Genomic DNA, 16,251 nt, shown 5'->3' on the forward strand with positions numbered 1-16,251 from the left:
GTGGGAATGAGATGCTGAGCCAGCCCACTTCACTGTGTGCCCAAGGCCATTCGTGTCACAAGAGGGACCAGAAAATCCGAGATAAACCCTGATTTGAGCAGCTAACACAGCATCAGCTGACTTCCCAGCCCTCTCCGGGCGCGTGCTGGACTCCTCCGGTTACACCAGCTGGGGCTACGGCTCAGCAGCCCCTCTTTGCTGAACCCTGCTGCCTGCTCGCCCTCGGCAAGCTGTTTGGGGCCCTTAGTCTAGTTGGCAATCCTGGCGGGACAACATATGCCTTTCCTAAGGTCTCTGGAGTGGCGTCTGTAGGCGTGGGGAAAAAACCCTACTCACCGGAGTTCTTGAGATCAGAGTTACTGGGCCTTCCTTGCCTTCTATCCAAACGGAGCTCACTGTGGGGTCTTGGTGCTGAAACTGCCTCTGCTGGCCTGAGCAACCAGAACCTTCCATATCACCCGATGCTGGTGCCTGCCTCCACTCAGGAGTCATGTGAACACAATGTGGGCATGATCATAAAAAGATTTAACAACGAGGATATCAGGATGCCGACCAGTTGAATAGATGCTGCCTGTGCCCTTGGCACACCAGCCGATTATCAGCCCTGGTTCAACCCAGGGCACCCAGGATGTCATTGGTCATTGCATCTACTGCACAGAGGTTCCTGGCCCCATGCAAGTCCCCTCCTTCACTGAGAGCACTGGGCCTTCCTCTCATGGCTCTGGGAGCACTTCCTTGAAACTGACACCTGCTGGCTGTGAAAAGAGCCCTCCCCACTTATGGAAAGTCAGCACAGGAGGGAAGGATTTTCAGTTGCCCTGTCCCACGTTCACCCTAAAGTCTGCTACTATCATTGGTTTATTTGTCCACAGAGGGCTGGCGGGTAAAGAATTTCCCTGTGTAGGAAAAAAAAAAAAATTGCCCTGATTGACCTGGAGCAGGAAAGAGGATGAAAGGATCACTAGGTAAGGGCAGCGAGCCACGTTACAGGTGCCTCGAGCAGGAATGCATCACATGACGCATCAACACAGCCGTGAAGACTGGCCGGCCCACTGCTTCCATCAGAGAGCTGAAGGCACGCCTCTCCTTCCAGGCCAAGATACACAAGAATGACATTGCTCTCCAAAGTGAGGTGTACAGAGATGCCACAAACCACAGAGGGACACCGAGGAATAAACACAGCATCCTCTGTGTGGCACCAGCTGGGTTTGCAAGTCTTGCTTTTATGGATCTGGGAGTTATGTGGATGGTCGTGGGACAAGACGATGCAAGGAAATTGTCCCATGCCTTTTCATGCCACCAAGGCTAGAAAGCCACTTAGAGATGCTCCAGTAGTTAGAGTTCTCAGAAGTTGTTCTGACCACCTTTGAGCACCAAGCACGGTGTGTCCAGAGAGTTTTGAAGAAAAACACCGAGACTGAATGTTGAGTTCGAATTTCAACGCACTTTGGAACTTGATCAGTTTCAGCCTGTTTTTCTAGGATCGGTGGCCTCAAGGGAAGGCCTCGTTGGTGCATGGGATTCCGTGAAAGAGACTGAGGGAGACCTGCCGTCTACTCTCAAAGAAAGGGATGAAGAAACTGGTATTTACCAAGTGCACTTCCCAGAAACCCCATGTTAATCGCTTTAATCCTTGCTGGGGTTCTGAGGCACCCATCCCTCCTCCTGATGAGAAAACAAAGGTTTAGGAGAATTAGACATTCCTTGAAGGCCCACCCCTTTCTCGGAGCACTGCAGACACAGCACAGCCACCATCCCCGGTGGTTCCCCTGGGCCTTTCACTCAATCACAGCACTCAAGAGGCCATAGTGGGGGGTCGCTCCCGCGAATGCCCACCAGCAGCCCTGGGCCAGGCCTTCTCAGTCCAGATGGGAGCCTCAAAAACAGATGCTATTGGGCCCAAGGTAGGTATAGGTCATCTCCTCCTAAAGGGGGGGAACCATCAAAAGGTAAAGCCCTTAGGGTCAGAGAGTGCCATTCTGTCATGTTTCGTGAAAACCATCTTTTTTTTTTCTTTTTTAAAGTCAAGTAATACACTGTGCAACCCGTTCTGAGCTGGCTTTGTGAAATCGCAAGTATTCTCATGCCTCATACCTTAACTTACTTTCTTCCCCTTATGAAACCTTCCGAACACCTCAGGGATATCACCCTCAGCTCAAATCATGCCTCTTCTGGACTCAACATGAATTCATACACACCTCAGCACACCCAGTGGCCTCTGTGTGCTGTCCCTCCCACTGAATGGTGACTTCTTTGGGAACGGTCTGGGTTTTAAGCTTCCTCCTAGGCAAATCACCTAGCCTGGTACCTGGTGCATAATGTGCCCGTTTGAGGAATTCTGTTTTTTCACGTGCACATATACTCCCAGATGGAAGGGATCTGAAATACCACAGGATTCTGAAATACCAAGTTTTCTACCTGCAAAAAAATGTGCTTGAATAACCTGAGAGACAGACAAGAGAGGGATCCCTCTTCTAAGCATACACCCAGGCATGCACTTTGCTCACCCCACTCTCCCGCCACACCCACTACCCTCCTGCAGCCGAACCTTGCCCACGGCTGCCTGCGGGTGCCCTCTGGTGGCTCTTCAGGGTAATAACAGCAGCGCATTGGAGATCTGGGGTAGGCTTTTTATTGGGTGGTTCTCTCTGCTCTACAGAGGTCAGCTGAGGTCTGCAGAGTAAGCAGTGTCGGCCTGAGAGATGTGGATCTCCTCTCTCTGTTGGTCACGGTGGGCAGGTTTTCTTCAGAAAAGCCCCCAGGGCTCAGAACTGGAACTGGAAAGCCTCAGTCACATGTTGCTTCCACGCATCCAGGCTGGGCAGCAGAGAGGAGAGGCCCATGACGTGCCAGGTCTCCCCATTTGACACCATCGAGGTCTGGTAAGACAGCAGCTGCACTCCTGCCTCTGCCAGAAGGCCTGGGAAATAGACAGACAAACTCCTGGTTGGCACGGGGCATGGGGGAAGAAGCAAGAGGCAGGGAGCAGGATTGGAAGTCCTGGATTCCTGTGATCAAAGTTGCAATGGGGGGTGATAGTCTCAGAATCAAAGAGCTAAGGGACAGTTCACCAGGGCACCTTCCCAGCTTCCCTCGCTATCCAGAGACTCTTTAGGAACACCCTGACCATCAGGCAAGGCAGAGAAGGGAAGATCCAGGCACAGATTTCGAGCCTTCTCCTGACTTGCTTGTTGTCGGTTTTATCTGGACCAACAGCAAAGGAGAAAAGCAGGGGAAAGTGCCTCTGGTCAGCTGGCAAGGATGGTGAAATTAGGCCCTTTGAGGTCTGTGGATGCACTCAGCCAAACCTGGAAGGTCTCCAAAACTCCCAGTGTCCCGGTGCCAGAGGCCTGGGGCAGGTCCAAAACGCTCACGACTGCCGGAGCGGATGTCTACACAGGCTTGGTTGCCGTCTGGCCCGCAGGCAGGAGAGCCACACTCAAAGATTCAAAGTTCCTGGGCCCAGAGGCCTGGGACCCAGCTCTCCAGGCACGTCCACGCTGTGTGCTTAATATGGTGAGCAGGCCAGTCAGTAGGGGCTCTGGGGTCCTACCGCTGGCCCACGGCTCTGTGACCTGAGATAAGGCACTTTCTCTCTGAACTCTGTATCCACTTCCCAAATGTTCTGGGAACTGGCAGGACAGACCCCCCACCCCCGCCCCCACTGTGTGCTGCAGATCCAGAAATGCCCTGAGGGGCAGAGAGGGGCTACAGGAGGCAAAGGTCCATGGAGTCCAATGTCAGGGAAGACCACCGCCCCCCCCACCCCGCCCCAGTCCTGTGCCACACACACACTCGCCCCTGCTTCAAGGGCACGGCCAGCCCTACGAACCCCTCCTCACCAATCATGGTGGGCAGCATCGCAGGATTAGCCGGCTGAGCCCGGAAGATGAGCAGGGGCAGACCCCTGCGGAGAGGCACCTCTGGCCTGAAGACAGCTCCGTTGAGCGCCTGCAGCACTGGCGTGGTGCCCTGGACCAAGCCCACAGTCTGGTAGGGGGCACCTGCCAGGGCCACGGTCAACAGGCTTTCCCCACAGCACTGCTCCCCTGGCCCAGCAGGGTTGTGGGAGGTGGTCACCTGCGGGGAGAAGGCAAGGGGGCTCCGTTATGCCTGCCGGCTGCATTGCAACCCCCCTCTGTGTCCACCTCACTGCTGATCTGTAGCGCTCCAAGCCGGTCAACACGCTCAGCGATTCAGGGCCGGAGGAGAGGGCCAATGGGCCCAGTCAGGTGTCCCTGAGCATTAGCTTCCTGGGACAGTCAACGGCCTCCGTAAAGGGAGGGCAAAGAGAGATCTGCCAGGTACGGGCAAAGGCTGGGAGGTGGGAAGGAGGAGAATGGGGGCGGCCCGCCCTGCCCACCACTTCCTGCACAGAGTCCCTGGCCTAGTGGAGGAGGAGCAGAAGAGGGGACACATGGGAGGTCCCGCTGGCTGAGAAATGCAGACTGTGCTCTAAAAAGGGAAGCAGAGGGGAAGACACCAAAGGGGAGGCATGAGGGCCGTGTAGGAAGCTTCCAGAATTTGCAAGCTAATCAAGAAACTGGGTGCTATGGGGACGCCTGGGTGGCTCAGTCGGTTAAGCGTCCGACTTCGGACCATGTCATGATCTCACAGTTGGTGGGTTTGAGCCCCGCATCAGGCTCTGTGTTGACAGCTTGCAGCCTGGAGCCTGCTTGGAATTCTGTGTCTCCCTCTCTCTCTGCCCCTCCCCCACTCACACTCTGTCTCTTGAAAATAAACAAGTGTTAAAAAAAAAAAAAGAAAAAAGAAAGAAAGAAACTGGGTGCTATGGTAAGAGGAGTCAGAGACTGCTGGTCTACCTCCCAGCCTCCGGCCAGATGCAGCCTGGCCCCTCATCTTCCTCAGCTGTAAAATAGGGGTGCTGCTCCGGCCTCCCATTCTCATGGGGCACCTATACACAAAGCACTATCAGGTGTGTTGGGTTCACTCAGCAACACTCAGAGGCAGGCGGACAGAGAAACGATGGCTGCCTATCACAGACGGTCAGTGTCAACGACGGGGCCTGCACTCGGGGCTCCCACTCAATGAGCGGGACTGTAAGCATATTCTGGAAAGGTAGGGAGAGAAGGGCAGGGCCCAGAGGGAAAGGAAGGGGGGGGCGAGGGGCACACACATTGAGGCCAGCCTCTTTCACCAGCAGCTTGGCGTTCACCAAGTTCACATCCGCCTGATTGGAAGTGTCTTTGAGGAGGCCGACAATGACCGCGGGGCTCAGGCAGTTCCCAGCATTCTTCAGGGAGGTTCCTGGGGACGGAGAAGTTATCATAAGATCACCGTTTGGTGAACAACACAGGAGCCGCGGGCCAGAGACCACTGGCGCCTAGCTTTGGGTGGCGGCCTCCTCGCTGCCCTGTCCCCCCCACCCCCCACCCTGCCCGGGGCAGTTCTGCTTCCCTCTGGAGGGCAGAGAGCCAGTAACTGCCACCCAGTTCCCTGCATTGTTTCCTCCGGGGATCCCCTGGCTCTGACCTTGCCTATTACTGGCAATGCTCAGGGTCTAACCACCCCCGAGCTCTCCCCAAGTGAGCAGATGCATAGCAGGCCATAGTGGGGGGCAAGCCTCGGCAGGGTTTGGAGAGCTAGACTCCTCCCCCATCTCTCACCACATCTGCACAGGCTGGACCCACTGCAAAAGTGGGTGGAGCCTGAGGGCAGACCTCAAGTACTGTCCTCATTCCCACTCCCCAGCTGATCAACTGCTCCCCAGGACCATCGGCTTGCCCGAGGACCCACCTTACTATGTCACAGAGCCCGAACTATCCCACCGCCTCGTCTAGCACGCCCACCCCAACTCTCACTTTTCAAGAACCCAAGGCTCAGAGAAAGGAAAGTCACACAGCAGGTAAGCGACAGCGCCAAACCCAGAATCAAAAGTCCTGTCGCTTAATCTGGGACTCCCTCCACCAATCCTGTGGCCTCTCATGTGAAACTCTGTCTCTTGTGGAGGTTTCTCTGGCACCCAGAACACCTACATCTTAAAAATACTATATAAACGTGACTTGTGAAAATCACATGTATTTCCCAGTGATTTTTCTGCGCCCCTCCCCTCTGTCCCCACTGGGTAGCAAGTGAGCCATATGCGGACATAACATGGGACATGGGGTCACAAGACCAGGTCAAGTTGCTTCCCAGTCCCTCACTGTCGCTGAACTGCTGCACACACAACCCTCTTCCCCTGCCTCTGCAGTGTCCCCAGCTCACCCTGTGTTACCACCTGGATGGTCCCTTTGGGGGATCCAGCCCAGGCTCGCATCAGTGCCCCCAGAGCTTCTGCCAGACCAATCCAAGGCTTGGTGTGTGGAGAGAAGGCACTGGTAAGGGCCTGGGCGTTCACCTGCACAGAAAGGGGAGCAGAGCTAAGGTCAGGAAAAGGAGGGGCAAACGTCTGCCCATCTCGGCTACCAACCACAGCTCCACGTAGACAGCAAAAGGCACAGACCCATCCTTGCTTCGTGTGCCTGAGGGGCTGGGAGGGAAGGCAACTTCCATCAGCCACCAACAAGACAATAACTTGCTGGGGATTGCTGTAAAGCCAGAAAAGCACACAAAAGGCTAAGACCATTCCAAATCTCCAGAAGGGGGATAATGGAATGTCTCCCTCCCTGAACAGTGCCAGCCTCACCCCCCCGCCGTGGGAGACTGGTCTTTCCTGTGCTGGGGAAGGGTCCGGACGGCACAGTAGGAAGGTGGGTCTTTGATGTAAGCTGTATGGCAAGTCACAGATCACTTGGACCTAGAGTGGTAGGTCGTTCCAGGATGCCTTCCTGTTTACTTTATACCTCAATTAAAAAACAGTGAGTGTGTGTGTACATGGTGATTAATCACTTTGACCAAATATCACAATTTGTGAAGTTGGATTCACATACTCTTGATGATCCTATCACCTTTCAAACGTTGGCCCACCACAAGGCAACCTGGGCAGCTAAAGGGGGCAAAAGCCACGTGTCCTTCTAAAGGTAGAAGTCTAGGGGCACCTGGGTGGCTCAGGCGGTTAAGCATCTGACTTCGGCTCAGGTCATGATCTCGTGGTTCATGAGTTCAAGCCCCATGCCTGGCTCTGTGCTGACAGCTCAGAGCCTGGAGCCTGCTTCAGATTCTCTGTCTCCCTCTCTCTCTGCCCCTCCCCTGCTGTGCTCTGTCTCTCTCTCTCTCTCAAAAATAAATAAATGTTAAAAAAAATTTTTTTTAAAGGTAGAAGTCTAGGGCAGGCCTGGACCCCCAACCAGGAACTTGATAACAAAGCCAGCTTGTCCTGGGTCAGAATTTTGATTCCATTTTGTGGCTCAAGATGGTCTGGCTCTGTAAATAAACTCTACCCAGAAAAAAGGGTGAGGCACCTGGGTGGCTCAGTTAGATAAGCATTTGACTCTTAATTTCAGCTCAGGTCCTGATCTCATGGTTTGTGAGTTTGAGCCCTGTGTAGGGCTTTGTGCTGACAACACAGAGCTTACTTGGGATGCTCTCTCTCCCTCTCTCTCTGTCCTTTCCCTGCATGTGCACTCTCTCTCAAAATAAATAAATGAACTTAAAAGAAGAAAAGAAAAGAAAAAAGAAAAAAGATGGTCTGGCTCTGAAATTAAGCATTGGCCACTTTGGTGACTCAAAGTGTAAAAAGAACCAAAGAATTGAAGGATTTAATTTGAAACCTGGGGTTCGATCCAAATCAAACAGGCTGCTGATGTTGGAAATAGCCAGGGGGCAGAGCTTCCCACCAGACCCTTCTGTGCGGGTGGCATCCTGGCTCGAGGGCTCCTGTGGCAGGGTTCCCCTGCTCCTCTCCAAGGGGACACAGAAAAGAGCAGCAGTGAACCAGGAGGTGGGACGAGGCAGGCCCAGTGGCCAGGAGCAGAGTGGAAGTGCCACCCGCCAGCGGGCTGGGCTGAGCTTGCAGGACGTGGAGGAAAGTGTCCTCTGGGCAGCCCCTGCGGAACCCAACCCGGGGGTGCTCCTTGCAGGGTCACAGAACAAGCAGGAGGGCTCCAAGAGTCAGGCGCCTGACCCTACTGTTAGTCTGTGTCTAAGGTTAGGACAGAACGAAACTGAAGTGGACACACGGGGAGAGATTTCCCATGTGACACAAATGTCTTTCTTTCCAAAAGCCTACCGCAGGACAACCAGCCGCTTTGCGTGAGACTTAAATTTTCCCAAGTCTAGGGGCACCCGGGTGATTCATTTGGTTAAGCCTCAGACTTCGGCTCAGGTCACGATCTCACAGTTCGTGGGTTTGAGCCCCACATCGGGCTCTGTGCTGACAGCTCAGAGCCTGGAGCCTGGTTCGGATTCTGTGTCTTTTTCTCTTTCGGTCCCTTCCAGCCTTGCGCTCTGTCTCTCTCAAAAATAAATAAACATTAAAAATAGTTAAAAAAATTGTTTTGCCCAAGTTTACTTTGACCAAAAGAGTTTACCTCTGATATAAGATGGGAATAGCTTGTGGTTCCATTTGATGGAGCTGGTGGTAAGGAGCCCCCAGCATGAAAAGGCCTGGAATGCCACCATGACCTAATGACACCATGGGAACTCCCAAGAGCTGTGACAGGTGGGCAGACGCATGCCTGGCAAAGGGCTACAAAGGGAAAAGCCCAGCCCCAGTTGGTGGATACTGGCCACTGCCCAGGCCTCAGCCCAGGTCCCAGCGCATCACCTGGGGGGACCTGCTCAGAAACTAGATGTGCAAAGGGAGAAAGTGCCCCCCACTCTGGGGAGCCAAGTGACGCAGAATACATAGGGGAGAGGCACACAGATGGGCTGGCCAAGTGTGGTTGCTGACCACCAGGCTGGCCCTGGGGGCGGGGGATGGGGTCAGTCCTTCAGGGGAGCAGCTGGCTCCCTTACTCCCTCAGGGTGTAGATGGGAGGGTGGCCCGGAAAGCTGGGCTATCAAACCAGGGCTGGCGGGCTGAACAAAGCATCCTGTGTCTCTCCTGCTATGGTTCCGTCCTCGGCTGTGAAAATCCCCAGGCTGAGGCTCAGCCAGGAAGGTCGGGGACCAGCCTTGGTTCCCTTCTGGAGTAGTGATTCAGAACTTAAAGATATAAACTCATGAGATCTTAACAAGGGAGAATATGGTCCATTGCCAATGGGTTGAAACTGGACTGGAAAGTTCAAGCAAGTCTTTGTGAAGGGGTGGCAAGCCCCCCTGAAAGAGAGCTATGCTTTCCTTAGTCATCGGTGTCCCCAGAGGGTTAGGACAGATTCTGGTACCCACTGGAGCTTAAGGGACATCCAAAGACTGAATGATTGAGACGGGACTGGAAGTAAGTTAAGTAAGTTAAGCTTGGAGGCAAAATGTGCCAGGAAGGGCTGAGTATGAGCTAAGAGAGGAAGTAGGGATACCAGGCCATGATTTGGGGAAAGAGAGGGGGCTTGGGGGGAGTTCATTCTGGGACTGGGGACTTGCCCCGCCCAGGGTTCTAAGGTGGACATGGGACAAGGAGCACTCAGGCCTCGGAGGTGAGAGAGGACTCTGACAAGCTTCTCCACCGGCCGGTCCCCCAGCTGCCACTCCCCACGGCATCCAGCATCATCCAGCATCACCCAGGCCACACTCCTTCATTCCCGAGGCTTGTGGAGAACAAAGGAGCGTTTCTCCGGAGCCCAGACCCTGGGAAGAGCAGCAATCTCAGCAGCAAGGCTACAATATAGCAGTGCCGAGCCGGCTTCCCAAGGCCCGGCTGTAGCTACCAAGGCTGGGACAGGGCGGCTCCTGCCACCCCACCCACAGGCCTGGCTCAGGGGACTCCTTGTCTTCTGCTCCCAGAGCAGAATCAGATCGGCACACTACCGCTCACAGGAGCTATCACCACTCCCCAAAACCAGATGCCCCGCTCCTGTTCCTCCCCCTGAACCTTGGGCTCCAGCCCCACTTGGCCATACTTACCACCCCCGCCAGGGACTTCCCCTTCACCATGTCCACAAACTGGATGGCAATCTCCTCCCCACAGCGGCTCTGGGCCTCCTTGGTGCTGGCACCCAGGTGGGGGCAGCTGATGACGCTCTCGTGGTCCACCAAGGCGCGGTCCCTCGGTGGCTCCTACCCAGAAAGAGACACCTCTTGGTTGGCTGCCCAGGGAAAACGGAGAGAAGGGCAGGGGTGACGACGCCTTCTACTTCAGTCTTGCCAGGTCGCTGGTCTCCAGGCCCGGCTTCCTCATTAATGTCCCACCACGGCAGAGTGGACAGAAGGATGGATGGGATTTGCATCTCAGCTCCACCGTTTGTGCGCCTTCGGGTAAATCTCCACCTACTTCTCTGAGCCTTGGTTTCATCATCTATAAAATGGGCTAATACCAGCCATCCGGTAACACTGCTGTGCAGATTATGTGCCAGTAACTCAGGAGGCTGTCAGCCAGTGTTCCTGTTACTGGTTTTTCCCCTGAATCCATGCAGCACGGGCTGTCAGCTCTTCACACAGTAGGCTCTCTGCACAGGTGTCACATCTTGGCTGTCACCACAACAGGCGGTCCACCCGAGCCCCTCTGCCCACCCTCCAGTGTCCCTCCCACCCTTCGGCTCACTGAGCACAACGCACTGCCTTTGGGAACATCACTCAGGTTTCTTGTCTGGCCGCTTGGGCCTGTGAGTGCTGTCCACATATTAGCAAGTGCCATGAGGAGGCCAAAGACAGCAAGAGGAAGGTGCTGGGCTGGGGGATGGCCAGGCGTGAGTCTGCCTTCGAGAAGCTTACCGTCTGGTTAAGATGACCGGGAGTACCAACCCAAGGCACTGTGTCCCTGGGCAGGGAAGACACAGTGAGTGCTCCAGGGCTCAGAGAGGGCTGGGGACCCGCCGAGGCCCCACCGCAAGTAACCAGCAACTCCCAGCTGCCTAATCCCAAATCCCTGCTCTTTCTCCCGGATCTCTGATGCTGGTGGCAGGGCTTTTGAGAGAGGCCAACAGCATCCGAGTGGAAATGCCCTATCCATCATTCCAGCTCTCCTGTGGAGAGACAGAAAGAGCAGCCCATGCTCAGGACCAGGGGGACACTTCCAGCCATTATTCTCGGGCTTCGTTTCCTTCCCTGAAGAGAGGATAAGCCAACAGACACTGGGTGGAACGTCTTCTTGGCAATGGGATTCATTTCATCAGAGACCTGCACCAATACATTACATCCTGCCCCAAGTGACCTCTCTCTGCCCCAGGTCCTCAACCTCAGAACTCATTTGTGGTGCCGTCTCCCCAGAAGTTATCCGCATGGCAGCAGTGGAGGGCGCCTGCGACCAGGAATTGGGTCCTATTTAACATCTGAGTGTTGCAAAAAACAACATGGCTGTCTCTGTAGTAAGCTCTGCAAGGGCTCCTCAGATCACAAGGGTGTGATCTATGGCAACACGATTTGTCCCGTTTACCACAGGTGCTAGAGACCCTAAGCCAAAGGCCTCTGTGCCTGCCGGGCTCTCTGCCCGGGGCCGCTCCGCTCACCGCTCCTGTCCTCTGCCAGGCACTCACCTCCGTAAACACGTCCAGTGCAGCGCCAGCACACTGACCCGACTGCAGGGCCCGGAGCAGGGCACCCTCGTCCACGATCCCTCCCCGAGCGCAGTTCACCACACGCACCCCCTTCTTGCACTGGGCAAAGGTGCTGTCATTCAGCAAACCTGCGAGGAGGGAGGAGATTTACTGCAGCGCCGGTGCTTGGCATCCGGGCACCAGTACCAGGCCCCCCCTTGCCCACACCAGCTCCTTCCCCGCTGGCCTCCTTCCAGCAGGGCGACAGCCTCTCTGGTCTCACCTCTCCCTTCTCGGACGCTCTGGAGCAAAAGTCTCTGTTCCAGACTTAGGCCTAACTCAGTTTAGAAACATCCTAGTACTGCCTGAGGTATTCGTGCATTGAGCAGGCCCCAGAACCAGAAAGGCCAGCAGTGGCCCCAGGAAAACACTGTGGGATCACTGGTCGGACATGTTGACCCAGTTCATACCGTGCATTTTCAGCTAGCTCACCCCTGCTCCGTGTGATGCAGGGCCGGCTAACAAAGCATCACCGTACGCCATGCCCGAGGGACCTGGTCACCAGCATCTGCAGAAGGGCCAGACGGAGGGCCCACCCTGATCCGGTCTGTGGCTTCTGAGGCCAACCCATCAGCAGGGACACACGTACCCGTGGTGGAGGGCAGGAGAGGTGTGTGCACAGTGATAAAATCACAGAGAGGCCAGATCTCCTCCAGGGGCAGCTGCTGAACACCAAAGGAGGCCGAGACTTCCGGCGAAATGATGGGGTCGTACCCTATAGTCTGGTCAGAAGCGAGAGAGAGACAGAGAGAGGAGCTGATGTCACTATTAATTTTAGTATTGGTATTATTAATAACGGTGGCCGTTTAGTGAGCCACTGTTGCTAAACTTTTCCAAACGCTGGTTTACCTCTCACAATAATACAGTAAAGGCTGGCACTATTCTATTTTAGAGCTGGAGAAAGTGGGGCTCACACATTAGGAGGAGCGGGCCCCGAGTGCAAAGGGAGGCCCAGGCCCTTAACCATCAACAGATGCAAAAGCAGCATAGGGGGGTGCGGGGGGAAAGGTGGAGCTCAGAAACTCATGGCAAGCAGGGAGCCCCGGAGAGGCAGGACGACCACTTGGGGAGCAGTGACGCACTTGTGGGGTACAACCAGGCAAGAGAGGACAGGCTGGCCGTGGCCCAGGACCCACGGGGTCAGAGCGCAGGCAGGGGCACTGACAACTTCAGCAGAGTGAGGAAGCAGGGGGTGGGGGCAGTGTGATCAAGGAGACCAAGAATGGACACTGGGGAGTGGTGTAGACACATCAGCGAGGAAAGTTTGGTTCCTTCTTGAAGTTTCTTAAAATGCATCTTGTCTTGGAAGGCACGACTTGGTGACTAATCACACAGAGGTCTAAAGGATGGGAGACGGATCCTTTCAACAAGACAAGTTTGATGGGGGTGCGGAACAAGGATGTCAAGAGGGAGGAAAGGGAGACATAAAGGAACCGTGGATGGGGAGGGACCCAGAAGAACGTTCTGGGCTGACAGGGGAGGAGGGGATTCCCCAGACAGAGTGACCTCTCCGAGGCTGCTGAGAAGGAAGGGAGGCCGACTCCTGGGAGACAGGGGGCAGGCAGGAAACTCCGGGGGTACAGACTCCATCAGCCTCATGGTATTTACCAAAGGCCATCAGATACCGGTGAGGGAAGGACAATTGGAGAAGACAAAGCTCAGAAGAAAGAAGAAAGGAGGAGTAGTCATTGCTCATAATGGCGAACACTCCTTTTGCATTTACTATGTCATATCCAATGGATTAGGCACGATGATTTCCCCCATTTTACAGATGAGGAAAGTAAGGCAGCGAGGTGAAATGATTTAGTCATGGTCACACAGGGGGCAAATGGTGGCGTGGGGACAAGAACCAGTGTTTGGATTTTGGGGCCTGTGCCCACAGTGCCCATCCTTCTACATCAGGTAGGGAGGCTCACAGCCCCTCCTGAGAAGACAGGGGTGGAGGAAATAGACACTTCTCTCCTGCATCAGAACCAGTGTTGGGTGCCAGTCGCACATGTCTCAGCAAGGGCAACGCTCTGAAGGTTACCAAGCCAGCACAAGAAGCTGGGAAGAACCCGCAACCAGCCATGAAGCATCACACCTCTTTCAACAGCAAAGACTTAATCCACTTTCTGTCGGGTCTACCCAGGAGGTCGACCCCGAACTCTCTCCTTCAGCTTGGTCCATGTCAGCAGCATTGACTGGGGGAAAGAGATGTAGCAGCCATAAAAATCTCAAAGGCATCAATGTCCTCAAGAAGGCAGGACAGCCAATTGACCTGGGCACGCCGGCAGAAGCCAAGGGGCGGACACCGAACCAGGAGGCCTGGACCTGGGTCCTCAGTCCTAAGTAGAGGAATTAGGTGGATGATTTCAAAGTCCTCCCCTGCTCCAACATTCAATAATTCAATATTCCTTGAAAAGAAAAGTTCCCTTAACCCGGAAACGTTACAGGTGAACCCTACAATGTTCAGAGATGGCCCAGGATTAAACAAAAACAAACAAACAGAACAGAACACATAATACTTGAACACTTCTGTGTGGTGGAATTTTTTGCTCCTGTATGTTTTCCTGTGCTTTGTACTGTTTCCCCCACTGATCACCAATTCTTTGGGGGAAACATACAAGTTATCTTAGAAAATCACAGCAAAGAAGCTTTCTATATAAAATTCAGCCCTTCCAGAGAAGGAACTGAAAATGGTTGGTTATGAATAAGGTACAGATTTCAGATCACGTTTTTCATCATCAGCCTCGTGGAACCAGGAAAGCCAAGGTGGAGGTTTGGGGGGAGAGGCTGTAGGTCACAAGGTCATGACCACCCCAGCCCAAATGGTCATTCCCTTCAGATAGAACCTATTCGTTTCGTGGGGACAATGAGGTGTCCGGGGGAGGAGAGAGGATCTCTGCCCATGTCCTTACAAGTCCTCTTTGTCTGCCGGCTCAGAGGCTGTCCGGAACAATGGCCCTGTTCATGTCTAATCCTGATGTACTTTGTTCATGTGAGTGGGGACAGGTCGGGAACACCAGCAGAGGTCACAAAGCCAAGCCTCATGGAGGCAAGTTCACGCAACGCTAGGGCTTCTGGGCTCTCAGGAGCCAAGAAGCAGCGGGGGGATGCTGGGAGGAAGGGTCCTGCGGGCCGAGCCTGGCTCAGCGTCCCCACGGGAGGGGCCTATAGCTAAAGGGGGAGATGGGGAAGGAGGAGATGGGCATCTTCCACAGTGGTCAACGGGCCCTGACTCAGCTTTCTTTCTCTTGTTCAGCTGTAGACAACTGCAGGGAAGAATTCGGCTGAGAAAACCCGTTTGCATTTTTCACTCGAGATCCTCAGGGCAGACAGGAGCTGAACTCAGCCAGGAGTTGGGGTTCTCACATCAGGAGACCATTAGGGGAGGAGTGGGGAGTAGGAAGAGTGACACTGGGCCCAGGAGACCAATGTCTGAGTAGGGTCCTGACGGGTCCTGGAAAGGGTCAGATGTCCTGATGGACAGAAGTTGGAACAATTCCAGATACATACCATCCGATGACTATTCCTAGAGGAGCCTTAGGGACACCCGCAGAGGGGCTCCACGCCTGAACCCCGGCCTCACCAGCCTCCTGTTGCTGGGCAGCAGCGGAAGCCTAGCTTTTCATGCACAGCCACCTCCCCGCTGGTGACACAGAAGGCAGGAGAGGCTGCCTACGCCTACACTGGGCCCTCTGGCTTAGCAGTGGATGCCAGAGAGCAAGGGGGCCTTCAAAGGAAAGGCGCCTCCCCGTCATACCCCCTTTCTACCCCACAGCCAATTTTTTTGCCTTAGAACTCTCTCCCCTTTGACAATGAAATCTTACCAGAAACCCAATATAAAAACTGACCAAGGCTGCAGAGGTGAAGGCCCAGAGCCCCACCACCTACTGTCTCCCAAGGGTCCCCCTCCCTGTGTCCCTAAGGCACGTTTCTGGAACTTGAGGCTCTGGGAAGAACTTGAAAATCAGTACTCTAGGGCAGCAGGAACTGCAGTTACCAGACTGAGATAGGAGCTGCCTGCCTCGGGAGGCTTTGTCCTGAGAAAGGAGGAGCACAGAGACACGGCATGGATCATGCACCATGCAGCCGGTGCAGATCAGGACCGAAGACCGTGCTGGTGCACGACAAAGGGCACCAGACTGGAAGTCAGGAAACCTGGAGTTTCAGCTGGACTCCACCATTTACTAGTCCTATTATCTGGAACATTATCATACAGGCTTCCTGGGCCTCAGTTTCCTTATCTGTAAAACTGGGATGATAATATTGACCCCGAGGGGTCATCGTGAGCACAGTATCTGACCAGGCAGACCTCAGTAAACATTAGCTGGGTCTGAAAGAAATCCGTGAGAGCTGGCGCCTTGGGTTCAATGTCCACCCCTCTGGGCCAACTTCAGATTCATCACGACACTGGCCGCACAGTAACTGTCAAGAGATGCTTGTCTGCTCCTCAGGAAAAAACCTTGGTAAGAGAGTGCAAGGCTCAGCTCCTGGCGGGCTTGGGTCTGATCACACATTCTAGGGGACACGCCAGCGTGAATGTCTCCGAAGCGTACAACCTGTGATTCGGCACGAGGTTGGGAAAAGTCTTCAGGCAGAAAGAATGCCATGGAGCCTGACTCAGATGACCCAGACCACCAGCAGGCTACCAGCTGCCAGAATTATCCCGAAACACACATCTGTGCCATGAGGCCCAGAGCCAGTCAGCAGCTGCTCTCGGCGGGCCTGGGAAGGTTCC

General features: G+C 54.5%; 1 protein-coding gene across 1 annotated transcript in view; it reads right to left on the bottom strand.

Annotated features, from left to right (window-relative positions):
* Window positions 1-2,616: 2,616 nt before the first annotated feature.
* Window positions 2,617-16,251, bottom strand: part of PHGDH (phosphoglycerate dehydrogenase) — a 32,686-nt gene continuing 19,051 nt past the window's right edge. The window contains exons 6-12 of the mRNA XM_019458021.2: window positions 12,118-12,250; window positions 11,469-11,617; window positions 9,901-10,053; window positions 6,226-6,358; window positions 5,138-5,268; window positions 3,843-4,080; window positions 2,617-2,920 (exon numbers count right to left, since the gene is read on the bottom strand). Of these exons, the coding sequence (XP_019313566.1) occupies window positions 2,766-2,920; window positions 3,843-4,080; window positions 5,138-5,268; window positions 6,226-6,358; window positions 9,901-10,053; window positions 11,469-11,617; window positions 12,118-12,250 (1,092 nt within the window). The 3' untranslated portion in view covers window positions 2,617-2,765. The remainder of the gene's footprint in view (window positions 2,921-3,842; window positions 4,081-5,137; window positions 5,269-6,225; window positions 6,359-9,900; window positions 10,054-11,468; window positions 11,618-12,117; window positions 12,251-16,251) is intronic.

The sequence above is a fragment of the Panthera pardus genome, unplaced genomic scaffold (assembly GCF_024362965.1).
Source record: "Panthera pardus isolate Hobbes unplaced genomic scaffold, ASM2436296v1 HiC_scaffold_11, whole genome shotgun sequence".
In the NCBI taxonomy this organism is placed as follows: Eukaryota; Metazoa; Chordata; class Mammalia; order Carnivora; family Felidae; genus Panthera; species Panthera pardus.